The sequence below is a fragment of the Ciconia boyciana genome, chromosome 4, assembly GCF_034638445.1.
Source record: "Ciconia boyciana chromosome 4, ASM3463844v1, whole genome shotgun sequence".
NCBI lineage: Eukaryota > Metazoa > Chordata > Aves > Ciconiiformes > Ciconiidae > Ciconia > Ciconia boyciana.
Window position 1 is genome coordinate 3,735,757 of NC_132937.1, and position 19,663 is coordinate 3,755,419.

The 19,663-nt window shown below is 47.4% G+C and overlaps 1 protein-coding gene across 8 annotated transcripts in view; it reads left to right on the top strand.

The window, feature by feature from the left end:
• Positions 1 to 325: 325 nt before the first annotated feature.
• The window catches only part of LOC140650831 (protein patched homolog 1-like), a 99,958-nt gene continuing 80,620 nt past the window's right edge, over positions 326 to 19,663 (top strand). For 6 of the 8 annotated variants that reach the window (XR_012042175.1, XR_012042174.1, XR_012042176.1 and 3 more), the window contains exons 1-2: positions 326 to 1,286; positions 2,925 to 3,117. Coding sequence is in view for 3 of the 8 variants with exons in the window: in XM_072859627.1 (XP_072715728.1) it covers positions 1,086 to 1,286; positions 2,925 to 3,117 (394 nt within the window). In the remaining 5 variants the exon portion in view is untranslated. Of the gene's footprint in view, positions 1,287 to 2,924; positions 3,118 to 4,495; positions 4,540 to 5,306; positions 5,388 to 19,663 lie in introns of those variants that run through there. The other 2 variants (XR_012042177.1, XR_012042178.1) reach the window with 2 other exon arrangements.

Consider the following 19,663-nt stretch of genomic DNA (forward strand, 5'->3'; position numbering starts at 1 on the left):
TGGATCGCGAGAAAGTTCTGGGCATGCATTTGTCTAAAAGCATCCCGAAAGAAAAAAAAATCTTGAAAAGAAAACGAAGAAGAAAGGAGGGGAGGCATTCCTTAATGGAAGTATTGCATGCAAAGAAGGCTGGATCTCTTCAAGGCTCCCCCTGAAGCTGGCGATGCACACACAAGGGTTGCCTGCCTGGGTGGTCTCTCTACTTTGGTGAGCTGTTGCTAAGCAGCTAATAATAGTCATGTTTGCTAAGTAATTTCTACCCTCCTCGAGCCAATCCGCCTCGTAGAAACCCAAGCCATCTGACAGCCCCAGGGGCGGGCTTTTAGCTCTTTTTTTCCTCCCTCTCTCTCACTTCCCCCCTTCCACCCCTCCTCCTCTTTATCCAAATGGAGAGAGTCCTTTTTTTTTTTCTTCACCTCATCTCTTGAGCTGAGGGGCTCTAGCTCGGTCCTGCCGCTCACACGCCGGGGAAGAGCACCAGGCAGCCGCCCGCCCGCCGCCGCGGGGCAGAGCGCGGAGCCTCGCCGGCCCCGCGGCTAGCACCCTGGCGCTGAGGCAGTATGGTGCAGCGCGGCGAGACAACGCAGCCGCAGCCCGCCGTGCCGCTGCCGTGCCGCCTCCGCTGAGCGCCGCCGCGGATCAGCGGCTTCCCGGAGGCAGCGGCGGCCGGAGGAAGCGTTTTCAACGGGAGCGGAGGAAAGCGCGGCGGCAACCGGCGGCGGGGGGGCAGGGTCGCGTCTGCCTGCCCACCCACCCACCCACTCCCTCTCTCCCTCTCCCCCTCTCACTCTCCCTGGGTGCGGGGAGCAGCTGCTAGCACCTCGGGGACCGCACGCGATGTGGCAATGGGAGGCGCAGGGTGCGACTCGGCAGGAGCGGCCGCGGCGGCAGCCACCGCCCAACGCTCCGCGTGAAGCGGCCGCGCAGCGGCGGCGGCAGCAGCCTGCGGTCTGCAGTGCCGCCAGCCCCCCCGCGGGCCCCGCCGCGCTCCGCGGGTCACTACCGGGCTCCGGGCCCCGCCGCAGCGGCGGCAGCAGCAGCAGCACTAAAGGCAACTCCCTCACCCCGCCAGCAGCGGCGGCAACATGGCCTCAGCCGTTAACGTGTTGGAGCCGGAGACGAGCAGCGGTGCGGGGGGCGGCGGCCACCCCGGCCGAGCGGCGAGGAGCGATAGCGGGAGGCAGCGAAGGACCGGAGGGAACCGACGCGCTGCGGCGCCCGACCGGGAGTATCTGCAGCGACCAAGCTACTGCGATGCGGCTTTCGCCTTGGAGCAGATCTCAAAGGTGCATTCAATCACTCAGACTTTTTTCAGGGATATAGATACGTGCTAGTACTATTATTATGGGGGAGGTGTTTTCTCGTGGGGGGTAGAAGGAGGAGATTAAAAGAAACAGCCACCAATAAAATGCTGGGAAAAAGAGAGGGACGTCTGCGACCCTAGTGCGGGAGAGAGTGTTCTCCTTCCCTTCCTTCTTGCATATGCTTTCCCTGGTGTGTGTTTGTGCTGCGGAGCGCTCCTCTACTTAAATTTCCCGGAGGCAGTTTCACCTCCCTCCCGGCCTCCCCCGGGTAGTTTGTGGCCTGCTCTCGCTTTTCCTCTCCCCTCTCCACTTCCTTTGCTTCTCTCTATTCCCTCGTAGCACTCTGCAACTTCATTAACACCGGTCTTTAACCGGAAAAGGGGAGAAAATGAGCGGCTGCTTTCTTGGCAAAAAGTTGTGCTTTTGCGAAGTTCTCCATCGAGTGCCGAAAACGCGACTACCCTCAGAGAGGGGTTCTCATAGCAGAGAAAGTTTGTAATGTTTACCCCATCGTTCGGAGGAAAAGTGAAAGTTGTAAATAAATTACTACCTTAAATCTTCTGTACAGGTCGTACTGAGTTCCCCCGGCTCACAGGCTTTATTGTTAGCGTGGAAACGCCGGAGGTGCAGGAGCGCGCTGGAAGCCCGAGTCGGGGAGGGGAGGGGAAACGGTCCCAACTGCTAACGTCTGCGAACCAAAAAATGTTCAAAATAAACAACCTCGAGATACAATGCCTTTCTGCAAAGAGCATTTCATTTCATGGAGCAGATGTCTAGGCTTTGTAAAACGGGGAAAGGCAAAAAAATCCATGTGGCTGCCCTCTAACGTTCATAAATATTGTCGTAACTTACATATGGCTGCTCTACTTCCTAATTAAGATCGCACAGTGTCTCCAAACTCAATGGAAATTAATTGTTTATGATCTTACAGCACTGCTCACCACGTGGATCATGCATTTACTACAAAGTTGTGCTAAGGGCTGGGAATGGGAGAAATGGCAACAAATTCCTACAAAGTAGTTTTCCTTCACCATCGACATCCCCCACCCCACCCCCCTGCCATCAGCCCTTTAGAGGTCTAATGAGAACAGGAAAGGGGACTTTTTTTTTTTTTTGACATGCCTGTTGAGATTCATCGACATAGGTTATTTCTCCCCTAGAGCCATGAATCTTGCCAGCATGAATGAGTGTGTTGCAACCTGAACTGGTAGTGGTAACTTGAGTGCAAGACAGTGATGGGCAGCTTAGGCAGGGAGCAGGTGCACACACACTGTCTCGTTTATGTGGATTTCAAGCAGTGATGGAATCCCAAACCTGTGTGGTGGTTTAGCAATAGGACAGTTACCAGCAGGTACACATCTTGGCCTACAGAAATACTTAATGGTGGTTGCAAGCTGCTCAGCTGAGCCATGGGGTGAAGGACCTTCACAAAGGACAGCATTACTGTCCTTACTCCAAGGGACACTGTGAGGATATGAGCATTTATGTATAAATAATTGTTCTGCTTGTGTTAGTGCTTGGAGGGGGGCTTTCCCCATATGCCCTCTTAGAATAAGTGTGCCTTGCCTGTGTCAGTGTCTGCCCCAGCCTCTTAATTACTAACTTTTCCTTGCCTTGTAGGGGAAAGCTACTGGAAGAAAAGCACCGCTGTGGCTGAGAGCAAAGTTTCAGAGACTATTATTTAAACTGGGCTGTTACATTCAAAAAAACTGTGGAAAATTTTTAGTTGTTGGCCTTCTCATATTTGGGGCTTTTGCTGTAGGATTAAGGGCAGCAAATCTTGAAACCAACGTGGAGGAGCTGTGGGTGGAAGGTAAGTCCAAGATCCCCTTTTTTCTGATGCCATCCCTCCCCACATTGCCCCTTCCACCTCGGGAGCTGGATAAAAAGAGCTTGAGCGTCGGAGACTTTGAGAGTGTGTGAATGCATGTGTGTGTGTATACATATGTATATAATAGACCTTTTTCATGCTGAGGAGGGCCTGCTGACTGTTTGGGGGCTGGGCTGGTGGCCAAGGGAAGCCTACAAAGCGCTGGCTGTGCCCAGTGCTGTGGTGTTTTGCAGGGCTCTGTGAGGCTGGTGAACATGAGTGTGTATAGGTTGGGAAGGGGCAGGCAGCAGGGCATGTGGCTCTGGGCAGCACATACCACTTCACCACCCATGGAGGGCTGCAGGAGAGTGGGCTGTGCACTCTGGGTGAGTGCCTGGCCTTGTTGTGCCCAGCTATATTGCTTGTCCACACTCCAGCCCCTTTCTCCGGACAGGAGGGCTGCTGGCAGCAGTGTCTTTCTGGCCCCACTGCCAGAGACGGGAGGCTGCGCTGCAAGGAGGCCCCCCCTTCACCATTTTGGGAGTGCATGTGCCATGCACTGCATGTGCATTGGCAGGCCATGAGGAGCACGGCCTAGAGGGGTTGGGTGCCTGTGTGTGGTCCTGTTTTTTTGGACAGCTATCAACTGTGGGGGAGAAACATTTGTCTCAAGGTTAAAAAAAAAAAAAAAAAAAAAGACTGTTGAAGTGAAGCCTGGCCTGGCTGGCCCACAGGCTGTGGCTGGGCAGCCGGGTGTGGGGTGGCCGTGGGCACTGCCCTAGGCCAGAGGGGAAGATGTCCTCCAAAACCAGCCAAAAGGCTCACCCGTGTTGCCTTTGTGTTGGTAAGCACCAGTGTAGGAAGGTTGCTTTGGTAAAGGAGAAGCAATTATATTGGGAGACTGGGGGTTTGTGTGCTTCCTTTAGAAATAGCCCCACCCCAGCATGCGGGCGGGGGAATGTGGAGCGGCTGCTTCCCTTGAGGGCCTGAAGGCAGTCAGCATCACTGCCCTCCTGCCCGGGGGCCTGCTCAGGGTTACTCTAGTCTGAGAGGCATGACTCCAGGTTGTAATTTTTTCTTTTGAGGGAGAAAATATTATTTACTTAGCATCATATTCCCTCTTTAGTTGTGTTGATGTAAAACCAGACTGACTTTGTTGACAGTGGTAGTTACTCTGGATTTACATCAAAGTAGCTTGCAGCAGAATTTGGCTTATAAAAGTTAATACAGAAAACTGCATAAGTAATCATTAGTAAATACCTCTGTGTGTGTGCGTGCTGAGAATTTAGTGCTGAGTGCAAAGTTACCAGCTATTATCAAGGTGGTCTGTCTTGCCCTGTGGATGAGTTATAGCATATAGAACCAGATTTTATCTTTGCAGATGACAGCCATATTGGTGTCAGGATGAAGTTCATGGATCATTTAGTGAGTATTGTTCTATTTTGAAAAATAATGTGCTAATAATTGAACTTTTTTGGTACATGTAGTTGAGGAGCCCAAAATACGATGAAATCATCCCCCACAGCCCAGAAAAGTAGAGCAGGCACTGCAGGATCCCACCCATAGGCAGAGATGTACATTCAGAATCTGTTCTGGTCATTAGGTGCTGTGCACCTTAATTACTAATGCAAACAGTTGTGAATATTCTTTTTCCCTCAACATTTTTTTCTTAATTCCTTGTGAGATTGTTGTGGCAAAGTTTCTTTTGTCAATTTTTGCTTTTACTTTTTTGTCTCTGCCTTTTTATAAGTGTTTGGTAAATAACGTTTGATTGCAGTCCCATCCAGCACTCGTCCCTGAGGTTTATTATCCTGATATTACTGGGGTTCACTTAATAGGAAGGGTAGTCCCATCTTATGCCACCTGCTTCTCCTGACAGTTTAATAAAAGAAACAGCTTGCTGACAACACCTGTGTGACTGGCTCAGCAGTAAAAATGCAATTCTCAAGGAAAAATCACAGAATCACAGAATGGTTGAGGTTGGAAGGGATCTCTGCAGGTCATCTGGTCCAACCCCCCTGCTCAAGCAGGGCCACCTAGAGCCGGTTGCCCAGGACCATGTCCAGGTGACTTCTAAATATCTCCAAGAAGGGAGATTCCACAATCTCCCTGGGCAACCTGTTCCAGTGCTCACTCACCCTCACAGTGAAAAAGGATTTTCTTATGTTCAGATGGAACCTTCTGTGTTTCAGCTTGTGCCCATTGTCTCTGGTCCTGTCACTGGGCACCACCGAAAAGAGCCTGGCTCCGTCGTCTTTGCACCCTCTCTTCAGGTATTTATATACATTGATGAGATCCCCCTGGAGCCTTCTCTTCTGTAGGCTAAAGAGTCCCAGCTTTCTCAGCCTTTCCTCATAGGAGAGATGCTCCAGTCAGTCCCTTAATCATCTTAATAGCCCTTTGCTGAACTCTCTCCAGTATGTCCATGTCTCTTGTACTGGGGAGCCCAGAATCATAGAATCATTAGGTTGGAAAAGACCTCTAAGATCATCTAGTCCAACCATCAACCCAACACCTCCATGCCTATTAAACCATGTCCCGAAGGGCCACGTCTATGCATTTTTTTGAACCCCTCCAGGGATAGTGACTCCATCACCTCTCTGGGTAGCCTGTTCTAATGCTTGACCACCCTTTCAGTAAAAAAATTTTTCCTAATATCCAATCTATCCCCTGGTGCAACTTGAGGCCATTTCTTCTCATCCTATTGCTAGTTACTTGGGAGAAGAGACGGACACCTACCTCTCTTTCAGGTAGTTGTAGAGAGCGATAAGGTCTCCCCTCAGCCTCTGCTTCTCCAGACTAAACAATCCCAGTTCCCTCAGCCGTTCCTCATAGGACTTGTGCTCTAGACCCTTCACCAGCTTCATTGCCCTTCTCTGGACACACTCGAGCACCTCAATGTCTCTCTTGTAGTGGGGGGCCCAAAACGGAACACAGTATTTGAGGTGCGGCCTCAATAGTGCTGAGTACAGGGGCACGGTCACCTCCCTAGCCCTGCTGGCCACACTATTTCTGATACAAGCCAGGATGCCGTTGGCCCTCTTGGCCACCTGGGCACACTGCCAGCTCATATTCAGCCAGCTGTCAACCAACACCCCCAGGTCCTTCTCTGCTGGGCAGCTTTCCAGCCACTCTTCCCCAAGCCTGTAGCGTTGCATGGGGTTGTTGTGACCCAAGTGCAGGACCTGGCACTTAGCCTTGTTGAACCTCATACAATTGGCCTCAGCCCATTGATCCAGCCTATCCAGGTCCCTCTGTAGAGCCTTCCTACCCTCAAGCAGATCAACACTCCCACCCAACTTGGTGTCGTCTGCACACTTACTGAGGGTGCACTCAATCCCCTCGTCCCCTCCCCATTGATAAAGATATTGAACAGAACTGGCCCCAATACTGAGCCCTGGGGAACACCACTTGTGACTGGCCGCCAACTGGGTTTAACTCCATTCACCACCACTCTTTGGGCCCAGCCATCCAGCCAGTTCTTTACCCAGTGAACAGTACGCCCATCCAAGCCATGAGCAGCCAGTTTCTCCAGGAGAACGCTGCAGGAACAGTGTCAAAGGCTTTACTGAAGTCCAGGTAAACAACATCCACAGCCTTTCCCTCATCCACTAGGCGGGTCACCTTGTCACAGAAGGAGATCAGGTTAGTCAAGCAGGACCTGCCTTTCACAAACCCATGCTGGCTGGGCCTGATCCCCTGGTTGGCCTGCACATGCCTGTTGAGCGCACTCAAGATGAACAGCTCCATAATGTTTCCTGGTACTGAGGTCAGGCTGACAGGCCTGTAGTTCCCTGGATCATCCTTCCAGCCCTTCTTGTAGATGGGCGTCACATTGGCAAGCCTCCAGTCGTCTGAGACCTCCCCTGTTAACCAGCACTGCTGATAAATGATGGAGAGTGGCTTGGCAAGCTCCTCCACCAGCTCCCTCAGTACCCTTGGGTGGATCCCATCCAGCCCCATAGACTTGTGAGCGTCCAGGTGGCATAGCAGGTCGGTAACTGCTTCGTCCTGGATTATGGGGGGTTTATTCTGCTCCCCGTCCCTGTCTTCCAGCTCAGGGGGCTGAATACCCTGGGGATAACTGGTCTGACTATTAAAGACTGAGGCAAAGAAGGCATTAAGTACCTCAGCCTTTTCCTCATCCTTGGTGGCAATGTTCCCCCCCACATCCAATAAAGGAGGGAAATTGTCCTTGTCTCTCTTTTTGTTGTTAATGTATTTGTAAAAACATTTTTTATTATCTCTTACAACAGTGGCCAGATTGAGTTCTATCTGGGCTTTTGCCTTTCTAATTTTCTCTCTGCATGACTTGATGAGATCCCTGTACTCTTCTTGAGTTGCCTGCCCCTTCTGCCAAAAGTGGTAAAATCTCCTTTTTTCCCTGAGTCCCATCAAAAGCTCCCTGTTCAGCCAGGCCGGTCATCTTCCCTGCCGGTTCGTCTTACGGCACATGGGCATAGCCTGCTCCTGCGCCTTTAAGACTTCCTTCTTGAAGAATGCCCAGCCTTCCTGGACCCCTTTGCCCTTCAGGACTGCCTCTGAAGGGACTCTCTCACCGGAACAGGCCAAAGTCTGCCCTCCGGAAGTCCACGGTAGTGGTTTTGCTCACCCCCCTCCTTACTTCGCCACGAATCGAGACCTCTATCATATCATGGTCGCTAGGCCCAAGACGGCCTCCAACCACCACATCTCCCACCAGTCCTTCTCTGTTTGTAAACAGCAGGTCAAGCGAGGCACGTCCCCTGGTAGGCTCACTCACCAGCTGTGTCAGGAAGTTATCTTCCACACACTCCAGGAACCTCCTAGACTGTTTCCTCTCTGCTGTGTTGTATTTCCAGCAGACATCCGGTAAGTTGAAGTCCCCCACAAGAAGAAGGGCTAGTGATCGTGAGAGTCCTGCCAGTTGTTTATAGAATGCTTCATCTGCCTCTTCATCCTGGTTGGGTGGTCTATAACACACACTCAGCAGGATATCTGCCTTGTTGGCCTTCCCCCTCATCCTTACCCATAAGCACTCAACCTTATCATCATAATCGCTGAGTTCTACACAATCGAAACACTCCCTAACATACAGAGCCACCCCACTGCCTCTCCTTCCTTGCCTATCCCTTCTGAAGAGCTTATAGCCATCCATTGCAGCACTCCAGTCATGAGAGTCATCACCATTCTGTGATGGTGACTAAGTCATAGCTATCCTGCTGCACAATGGCTTCCAGCTCCTCCTGTTTGTTGTCCATGGTGTAGATGCACTTGAGCTGGGCTATCAGTTTCACTCCCAACATTGGCATGCCACCCTTAGGCTCCTCTCTAGTGAGCCTGGTTACATCCCCTTCCCCCTTCCAACCTGGAGACAATGTCCTGGTTTTGGCTGGGACAAAGTTAATTTTCTTCCTAGTATCTGGTATAGTGCTGTGTTTTGGATTTAGTATGGGAATAATGTTGATAACACACTGATGTTTTAGTTGTTGCTAAGTAATGTTTACACTAGTCAAGGACTTTTCAGCTTCCTATGCCCTGCCAGCGAGAAGCTGGGAGGGGGCACAGCCAGGACAGCTGACCCAAACTGGCCAAAGGGATATTCCATGCTATATGACGTCATGCTCAGTATATAAACTGGGGGGAGTTGGCTGGGGGGCAGCGATCGCTGCTCAGGGACTGGTTGGGCATTGATCGGCGGGTGGTGAACAATTCCATTGTGCATCACTTGTTTTGTACATTCGTTTATCATTACTGTTATTATTATTTTCTCTTCCTCTGCTGTCCTATTAAACTGTCTTTATCTCAAACCACAAATTTTACTGTTTTTTTTTTCCGATTCCCTCCCCCATCCCACTGGTGGGGGGGAGTGAGCGAACGGCTGCGTGGTGTTTAGCTGCCTGCTGAGTTAAACCACAACAGTCCTTTTGGCACCCAACATAGGGCTTGAAGGGTTGAGATAACGACAGATCTGACCAGAGCATGTTAAGGCAAATTTGTTATAAGCATTCATTATATTTGTTTAATAGTCGCTAGTCACAACGTTGATTTATTTGCTCTCAAGGTTGTGTTATGTAATACCTTACTTGCAGTATATGTTCCCTGTTGTGCTGTTTATCACCGCTGGGAGCTGGGTCAAGTTTATTTTGCTGCGCTGTGTAACACTGGCTTATGATATGATAAAATTATTGGTTGTGAGGCTAATCTGATATTTGTACTCGGCATTGCCATCATCTCCGTACCTCAGGAGCCACCTCTCGGAAACTATTCATAATTACACTCTTTACCTTTTCTCCTCGGAAAATCAATCTATGGGGGAGATGGGGGGGACAATTTCCCCTGCTCCTTCACTTTCCCTTTCTCCTCCAGGCTAGTTACAACAGCTCTTGAGAATTTTGAATATCCTTGGGATGTTCAAACCATCATGTTGCTATTGCTATGTTTCCTGAATGTAGTTCAGGTCTTGTTTAGGATTAAACAACTATTTAAGAATACCATCCAGAGATCTACCCCTGCGATGGGCACTGAGGCTACTCCAGCCCTGGCGACAGGCACTGCAGCTACTCCAAACCCGGCGAGAGGCACTGCGGCACCTCAAACCTCAGTGACAGGCACTGCGACTACTCCAACCCCGGTGACAGGCACTGCAGATACTCCAACCCCCGCGACACACACTGCAGCTACTCAAACCCCAGCGACAGGCACTGCAGCTGAACCAGAGAACCAACCCGTGCCGGTATCAGTTGCCCCTATACACAAGAAGAAATACACAAGAAAATCAACTTGTTTAGTAAAGAGATGAAGATTAACCAGGGCCATCATGAGAACAGGAGGAGAAAGAGGAAGAACTCATAAATGAGATGGAAACCACCCGATCCCTATCCCTGAGTGAGCTGCGAGATATGTGAAAATATTTCAGTCATCGCCCAGGTGAGCACATTGTCACCTGGCTGCTCCAATGCTGGGATAACAGGGCCAGTAGCCTGGAATTAGAGGGTAAGGAAGCCAAAGAGCTGGGATCCCTTTCTAGGGAAGGGGGCATTGACAAAGCAATTGGAAAAGGAGCACAAGCCCTCAGCCTCTGGAGGTGACTCGTCAGGCGTGAAGGAAAGGTATCCCTTCAAGGAAGATGTTATATATCACCCAGGCAAATGGACCAACATGGAGAGAGGTATCTGAGGGAATTAGCCATGCTGGAGGTGATTTATGGTGACCTGAACAACAAGCAGTTATCCAAAGATCCAGATGAAGTCCAGTGCACACGACCCACGTGGTGGAAGTTGGTACGGAGAGCACCAGCGTCGTATGCCAACTCATTGGCAGTAATGACCTGGAAAGACGGAGAGGGTCCAACAGTGGATGAAGCAGCTAGCCAGCTCCGGCAATATGCAGAAAGTATCTCTTCCTCCCTATGGGCCTTTGTCTCGGCTGTGGAGAAACTGTCCCAAGAGGTCCAGCAACTGAAAGAAGATATGTCCTGCTCCCCACCTGTATGGACCAGTATCTCAGCCATTAGGAGTCAGTGTTCTTCTGCTCAAGAGAGAGGATATAGAGGGTACACACCACAGGGCACCCTGTGGTTTTACCTGTGTGACCACAGAGAGGACATGAGGAAGTGGGATGGAAAACCTACCTCGACCCTAGAGGCACGGGTATGTGAGTTGCAAGGAAAAACAATCACCAAAGGGGGTTCTTCCAGGAAAATTGCTGCTCCGGTTTCCAGTGGACAGTTCCCCAGACAGAGCAGAAGGGCTGATCTTACTCCTGATTCTAATGAAGGAGCTCCTGACTCGTATATACAAGAAGTGAGTAACGAATACTATGGCCAGGACTAGAGGGGCCCTGCCTCCAGTCAGGTGGAGGAAAGGGACAACCGAGTTTACTGGACTGTGTGGATTCAATGGCCTGGCACATCAGACCACCAAGAGTATAAGGCTCTAGTAGACACTAGTGCACAGTGTACCCTAATGCCATCAAGCTATACAGGGGCAGAACCCATCTGTATTTGTGGAGTGACAGGGGGATCCCAACAGCTGACTGTATTGGAGGCCGAAGTGAGCCTAAGTGGGAATGAATGGCAAAAGCACCCCATTGTGACTGGCCCTGAGGCTCTGTGCATCCCTGGCATAGACTACCTCAGGAGAGGGTATTTCAAGGACCCGAAAGGGTACCGGTGGGCTTTTGGTATAGCTGCCTTGGAGATGGGGGAAATTAAACAGCTGTCTACCTTTCCTGGTCTCTCAGAAGACCCTTCTGTTGTGGGGTTGCTGAGGGTTGAAAAACAACAGGTGCCGATTACTACCACAGCAGTGCACTGGAGGCAATATCGCACCAACCGAGACTCCCTGATTCCCATCCATAAGCTGATTCATCGACTGGAGAGCCAAGGAGTGATCAGCAAGACTTGTTCACCTTTTAACAGTCCTGTATGGCCAGTGCAAAAGTCTAATGGAGAGTGGAGACTAACAGTAGACTATCGTGGCCTGAATGAAGTCACGCCACCGCTGAGTGCTGCCGTGCCAGACACGCTGGAACTTCAACACGAACTGGAGTCAAAGGCAGCCAAATGGTATGCCACAACTGATATTGTCAATGCGTTTTTCTCAATCCCTTTGGCAGCAGAGTGCAGGCCACAGTTGGCTTTCACTTGGAGGGGCGTTCTGTATACTTGGAATCGACTGCCCCAGGGATGGAAACACAGCCCCACCATTTGCCATGGACTGATTCAGACTGCACTGGAACAGGGTGAAGCTCTGGAACTTATGCAATAGATTGATGACTTCATCGTGTGGGGCAATACAGCAGAAGAAGTTTTTGAGAAAGGGAAGAAAATAGTCCAAATCCTCCTGAAAGCTGGTTTTGCCATAAAACAAAGTAAGGTCAAGGGACCTGCACAGGAGATCCAGTTTTTAGGAATTAAATGGCAAGATGGACGTCGTCAGATCCCAATGGATGTGATCAACAAAATAACAGCCATGTCTCCACCAACTAGCAAAAAGGAAACACAAGCTTTCTTAGGCGTTGTGGGTTTTTGGAGAATGCATATTCCAAATTACAGTCTGATCGTAAGCCCTCTCTATCAAGTGACCCGGAAGAAGAACGATTTCAAATGGGGCCCTGAGCAACGACAAGCCTTTGAACAAATTAAACGGGAGATAGTTCATGCAGTAGCCCTTGGGCCAGTCCGGGCAGGGCAAGATGTAAAGAATGTTCTCTACACTGCAGCCGGGGAGAATGGCCCTACCTGGAGCCTCTGGCAGAAAGCACCAGGGGAGACTCGAGGTCGACCCCTAGGGTTTTGGAGTCGGGGACACCGAGGATCCGAGGCCCGCTATACTCCAACTGAAAAACAGATATTGGCAGCATATGAAGGGGTTTGAGCTGCTTTGGAAGTGGTTGGTACTGAAGCACAGCTCCTCCTGGCACCCCGACTGCTGGTGCTGGGCTGGATGTTCAAAGGGAGGGTCCCCTCTACACATCACGCAACTGATGCTATGTGGAGTTAGTGGGTCGCACTGATCCACACAACGGGCTCGAATAGGAAACCCCAATCACCCAGGAATCTTGGAAGTAATTATGGACTGGCCAGAAGGCAAAGATCTCGGAATATCCCCAGAGGAGGAGGTGATGTGTATGCTGAGGAGGCCCCACTGTATAATAAACTGACAGAAAATGAGAAGCAATATGCCCTGTTCACTGATGGGTCTTGTCATCTTGTAGGAAAGCATCGGAGATGGAAAGCTGCTGTATGGAGTCCTATACAACAAGTGGTAGAAACTGCTGAAGGAGAAGGTGAATCGAGTCAGTTTGCAGAGGTGAAAGCCATCCAGCTGGCTTCAGATATTGCTGAACAAGAAAAGTGGCCAGTATTTCATACTGACTCATGGATGGTGGCCAATGCCCTGTGGGGGTGGTTACAGCAATGGAAGCAGAGCAACTGGCAGCGTGGAGGCAAACCCATCTGGGCTGCCGCATTGTGGCAAGATATTGCTGCCTTTGTAAAGAACCTGGTTGTAAAAGTACATCACATAGATGCTCATGTACCCAAGAGTCAGGCCACTGAGGAACATCAAAACAACCAGCAGGTGGATCAGAGGCTGCTAAGATTGAAGTGGCTCAGGTGGATGTGGACTGGCAACATAAGGGTGAATTGTTCATAGCTAGGTATGCCCATGACCCCTCAGGCCATCAAGGAAGAGATGCAGCATATAGAAGGGCCAGTGATCGAGGGGTGGACTTGACCATGGACACTATTGCACAGGGTAGCCATGAATGTGAAACATGCGCTGCAATTAAACAAGCCAAGTGGTTAAAGCCTCTCTGGTATGGAGGGCGATGGCTGAAATATTTATATGGGGAGGCCTGGCAGATCGATTATATCACACTCCCACAAACCCGCCAAGGCAAGCGCCATGTGCTTACAGTGGTGGAAGCAACGACTGGATGGCTGGAAACATATCCCGTGCCCCATGCCACCGCCCGGAATACTATCCTGGGCCTTGAAAAGCAAGTCCTGTGGCGACATGGCACCCCAGAAAGAATTGAGTCAGACAACGGGACTCATTTTCGAAACAACCTCATAGACACCTGGGCCAAAGAGCATGGCATTGAGTGGCTATATCACATCCCCTATCATGCACCAGCCTCTGGGAAAATCAAAAGATACAATGGACTGTTAAAGACTACGCTGAGAGCAATGGGTGGTGGGAGATTCAAACACTGGGATACACATTTAGCAAAACCACTTGGTTAGTCAGCACTAGGGGATCTGTCAATCGAGCCAGCCCTGCCCAATCAAACCTTTTACGTACTGTAGAAGGGGATAAAGTCCCTGTAGTGCACATAAAAAACATGCTGGGGAAGACAGTCTGGGTTACTCCTGCCTCGGGCAAAGGCAAGCCCATTCATGGGATTGTTTTTGCTCAAGGACCTGGGTGCACTTGGTGGGTAATGCGAAAGGATGGGGAAGTCCGCTGTGTACGTCAAGGGGATTTGATTTTGGGTGAGAATAGCCAATGAACTAAATGGTATGATGTTAATTGCTATATAATACTGTATGTCATCACTTTTATGGTTGCTATACACCATATCAATGGTATTTCAGTGAGAATCACCCAGATTAATGAAGATTGAACTTTGATGAATCCCACTGGTGGGGGAGTGATCAAACAGCTGTGTGGTGTTTAACTGCCTGCTGGCTTAAACTACAACACAGTACTCCATGTGTGGTCTCACCAGTGCTGAATAAAGGGGAAGTGTTACCTTCAGTGACCTGCAGTTAGAACCTGCTGTTTACAACACAGGGCAGTCCATGATCTCCTACAGATGTCACCCGTGCAGCACACCCTCTCCCCCCCCCCCCCCCCAACCCCTGCAAGTTATTTCAATGCAGCTATTACATTTTAAATCATTGATAGGTCTCTGTCAAGTTCCATCTTGACAGGTATCCACGTCACTGCTCAGGGTTGATGCTCATTGCTGAAAAGCTCATGCATCAAAAGAATAACTTAAGTATTTAAAATTCCTCTTTCATCTTTAAGAGTTTTAACTCAATGCAACTCTAGTTTAGTGTGGAATAGTCTGACTATTCTTTGGTCACTGAGAAGGTATAGGGTGAAACCTGAACTTATTGAAAGCAGTGGCAGAACTTGGGATTACTTTCGTGTAGCCGGGCCTTCAGCCAGCATTTGTACAAAACTGTACCAGACTAATACATGACAAGTGCCCCCACTTTACCTGTTATGGGAAGGGCAAGAGGAGGATCTTGTTCTGTAGAACTGGCACCCCCCCAAGTTGTAAGAACACGGTTCCTTTTGCCTTTCAAACTTCAGAGGAGTTTAATTTACTTGAGGTTCCAGAAAATTGTTCTTCATTATTATTTCCAAACTTATCACGCTGTGGCTAATATCTGTGCCAGAATGTGCACTATAAATCCTTGTTTGGAAGGGTCTGTTTCCTTTTCTGTTGGAACATGTATGCTTAGACAGGGCACTGCCTTTGTTGCACCATTCCTGTCTTCCTCTCCTGATCTTTGAGTGAATTCCCGCACCCTGGGGATTTTGCTGGTTATGAACAGGTTGAGATGGGCATTTTTGTAGTACCAGAGAGCTTGGAGATTTTGGTGCGTAAATCCAGGAGTGAAATAGAACAGTTGGAAGTGACATTACTTTCTTGTTCCCTATGCCACTGCTGTTGAGCAGGAACAGAGGGAATGTAGTAGGGCTGGCTCAGCAGTAAGGCAGGCTGCTGCTGGAGTTGTGGCACCATGTGGAGGTGTTGATGAGTGGTTTGAGGTCTGCTAGTTCCTATTACTTGTTAAGTGGACTCTTTTGTAGAGAATGGGCCTTCCTTTCTCATTATTCCTTAGCAGACACTGGGTTCAGACAAGAGTGAACTCTAAAAGCCATGGACACTCAAACTTACTTTCAACAGAGAAGGCATTAAGGAAAACTCCTCACCCTGACTCCATCTGTTTTCATGATTTATTTTTTTTGTGGGAAGAGATGGTCCAGCAACTAAGTAGTATTTGTGGTGGCTCCTCAGAAAGGTAGTAATACGCACAGTGTATGCATGTAACAGTTCTTGACCGCTCAACAAATTTAAAGGATATTACATGCAAGTGAATGTTTCAGTTATGCATAACTGCTAGGAGGCTCCAAAATATGACAGCTTCCAGGTATATGAACTGACTGATTCCTTTATTTAGATTATGCTCCACAGCAGATGCCTAGATTAGTGCTGGCTGGACAAAGCTATGGGAGATTTGTCTGGTTTCAACAATGCCATGTTTATATTTCATTTGTATTTCTCCTTCAAAGCTGACCTCCCTATGACCTGTTGGAGTTGTGTCCACTGGGATGCTAATTTTGCCGTGTCTGCAACTGCTTTCCTTTTGGTTTCTAATGGAATATGTTCTCATCTTGATACTCATGGATTTTTATGCATGACTTTTGTTAACAGTGAATTATGCACTTCAACCTATGAGCAGTCAGGTAAAACTGCTTGCAAAGTTTTCTGCCCCACAGCTAGCTATTTAAGAATATTCTGATTGGTTAAAATACTGTTTTGGTTATAGACCTTGCAGTACTGTTCCTTGTCAGGCTTTTTCTCTTGTGTATGGAATTAAGTTCAGTCTTCCAGCCTTTGCACAGTGTTTTTTCTCTTCAAAGATGATGATGTGGCTATACATGGTCCTAGCTGCTCTTTTTGGAGTTCAGTAGGAGCTAAAGTGCAGAATTTTACTGAGCAGTTCATTATTCTTTGTCTACCCCACGTGTCTACCATAGTTGTATATATTTTCTTAATCTTCCTTACTTATCTTCAATATGCCTTTGCTTCTTTTCATTTCTCTCTCTCTCCAGTTTTGTACTATGTAGGACGTCTTTCCCTATTTGTGATTGTTAGTAACTCTATCTGGGAAAACCTGAAGAAGCCAGTAAAACTCCTTAATGCCTAAGTGACAGTTCTACAGTAAGGAGTGTAGTCTTCTGTCAGAGTTTAGAAAGATATAGATACACAACTTCCGCTATTACTGGTAGAAACTATGAGTTTCTACTGTTGATGCTTTACTGAGGGAGCAGATTTCTGATATGGTGCCTCACAAGAGAAAACTCAGTGCTATGGAGTATGATTTGGAGTCTCTGTCCTTGGAGATATTAAAAACCTGACTGGACACAGTCCTGGACAACCCACTCTAGCTGACCCTGCTTGAGCAGGGGGGTTGGACTAGATGATCTCACAAGGTCCCTTCCAACCTAAACAATTCTGTGATTTCTGTGTACTGAAAATGCATAGTATCTTATAATAGCCGCTTTATTTCTCTGCCCATGAATCAAGAGGAAGAGCAGGAAAATGTTTGGCTCCTGTTTTGCATGATCTTTTCTATTTATTTTTCTATTTACAGTATGCTAAATATGAACGATGAATGCCAGATGTTCATCCTTGTTGTTCATCCAGTGATGTTGACTTGTAATAATTTTGACCCATTGTGTATTGCAGGGTCTTACTAGAAACAGGTAGAATGGAATTACAAGGAATAACTTTGAATTCAGAATTAAAAAAAAATAATTTCTTATTCTTCTTAGCTGTATAAGCTTATTTTTTTTTCTTTAACAGGAAGGTTTAATAACCATAAATACAACTTATTTGCTATTATTTTTTTTCCTGTTATTTTTATTCAGCATCACCTCAGTTGCTGTAAACATCCTGAATTTGACAGAAATAGCAGTTTTCTGAGGTAAAAAGCCCTTTATAGAAACTGCTGACCATATATATATTTTCATGTATGGGAAGATTTTAATTTTGTTGTTTAGAATGAATGTCTTGGCTTTAACTTCTGCTTGTTTTTTGAAAACGTAGTTCTTTCAGTCCTTGAGCAAAATATGAGGTAAGGGAATGAGGAAAAACATAACCTGCTTCCTCCTACAAAGATGCTGTTCCTTTAGAGAATCATACAGAACTTCATTCCAGCTTCAAATATACAAGTCTTTGTTGTATATTTGAAACATCTGTATATTGTTCATGTGCAAGAAAAAGCTGATATTTTAAGGCACATATGCATTGTTGTGCACCCATATACTTGAAGCTGGAACTGAGCCCTTGAACTATAATATGGTCTTCATTTATTAACAGTAAGATAGATTAAAAGAAACAGCCTTTTGTTTACTAGTCCAATGCATTTCTACTTTTCTGTCAATAACCAAAAGCTAAGTGCAACAAAGTAGAAATGAGCACTGTTAAATCAACTTGTATGATTCCCCTCACCCCCCGGAATCATTGCTTAAGGGCTTCTGGCCTCTAGCTCAGGAATCCTGCCCAAAAATGCCAGATGTATTACACAGTCAAGTATTGCAATGTAATGTTCTGTGACATGAGATCGAGGTGGTCCATCTATTTAAAAAAAGAAAAGAAAAGAAAGGGGGAAAATCCACACACTCTGAAATAGGCACAGTAGTTGTAGTGTTATTTGTGTGTTTGGCTGCACAGCCAGTATTTTGGAGCTGAAAGAGCAAAAATAAATTAGTGCTTTGAACTGGCAGATAATAATAACTGAAACAGATGCTAGAAATCAAGATATGGCTTGGCTGAGTCTGCTTAATTTAGTGAAACAGGGATGTAATATGTAAAATATTAGAGAAAAGTAAAGACCTTCACCATGTATCACAGAATCATAGAATCATTTAGGTTGGAAAAGACCTTTAAGATCAAGTCCAACCGTAAACCTAACACTGCCAAGTCCACCACTAAACCATGTCCCTAAATGCCACATCTACAGGTCTTTTAAATACCTCCAGGGATGGCGACTCAACCACTTCCCTGGGCAGCCTGTTCCAATGCTTGACCACCCTTTCGGTGAAGAAACTTTTCCTAATATCCAATCTAAACCTCCCCTGGTGCAACTTGAGGCCGTTTCCTCTCATCCTATCACTTGTTCCTTGTGAAAAGAGACCGACACCCACCTTGCTACAACCTCCTTTCAGGTAGTTGTAGAGAGCGATAAGGTCTCCCCTCAGCCTCCTTTTCTCCAGACTAAACAACCCCAGTTCCCTCAGCTGCTCCTCATAAGACTTGTGCTCTAGACCCTTCACCAGCTTCGTTGCCCTTCTCTGGACACACTCCAGCACCTCAATGTCTCTCTTGTAGTGAGGGGCCCAAAACTGAACACAGTATTCGAGGTGCAGCCTCACCAGTGCCGAGTACAGGGGGACAATCATGTACTCACGCACATGGAAGCAGAGTGGACAAAGGATGGAAAGTAAGGAAGGCAGAGGCATAGGGTTCTTCTTGACCTCATGCTGTGTAATGGAAAGACCGAGTGTGTTGCTACACCTTCAGGATATAAACATTGCAGAGCTGTTCTTGTTTTTAATTAAATATCCTTTGGTGTGTATTAACAATTAATTACCTTCCAGTGTGCTTATCTTCTTCAGATTCAGTAGTGATTATAGGTTTATTTGCACATTTTTCCATTTTGTATATGAACATGTCATTTCATAACACTTAAAAACTAGTTGAAAGGAGATTCTGCAAATCTGACCTGAAAGGGAAATTGCCAAGGGTGATGCAATAATCAGATTTATGTTTGGGTTATTGGACAAATCTCTGAGTTGCTGTAGCTTCCTTGGATGTGTGCAGAGGGGAAAGGGGTTATAGGAAGTTATTTGTATGTGATAAATTATATTTAAATAGCTACAGGAATGTAATCCCAATGCAGATCTGAGTGTAGTCTCCTTAGTGAGATAGCCAGAAGAAAAATAAGCTTTAGGAACTCATTTAACCTTTCCCTTCCTGCTGACACTATGATAATGTAAAAAACCCACCCATTGCAACTTTAAATTTTTTTTTGTAAGTTACCTTTTCTATAATGGCAAAAAGAGTACAGTTATTTAAAAGATATATTTTCCTGTACTACTTTTCCTGGAGGGTGTTTCTTGTGCATTTCTCTTGTTTGATTGTCCACTTGGGCCTGATTGTGATTTAATTTACACTGGTCTTATTCTACTGACTTCTTGAGGGGAAGTTATTCCTCATACTCAGAAAAGAAGCCCTTGCTCTTTAGAAACTGATGCTG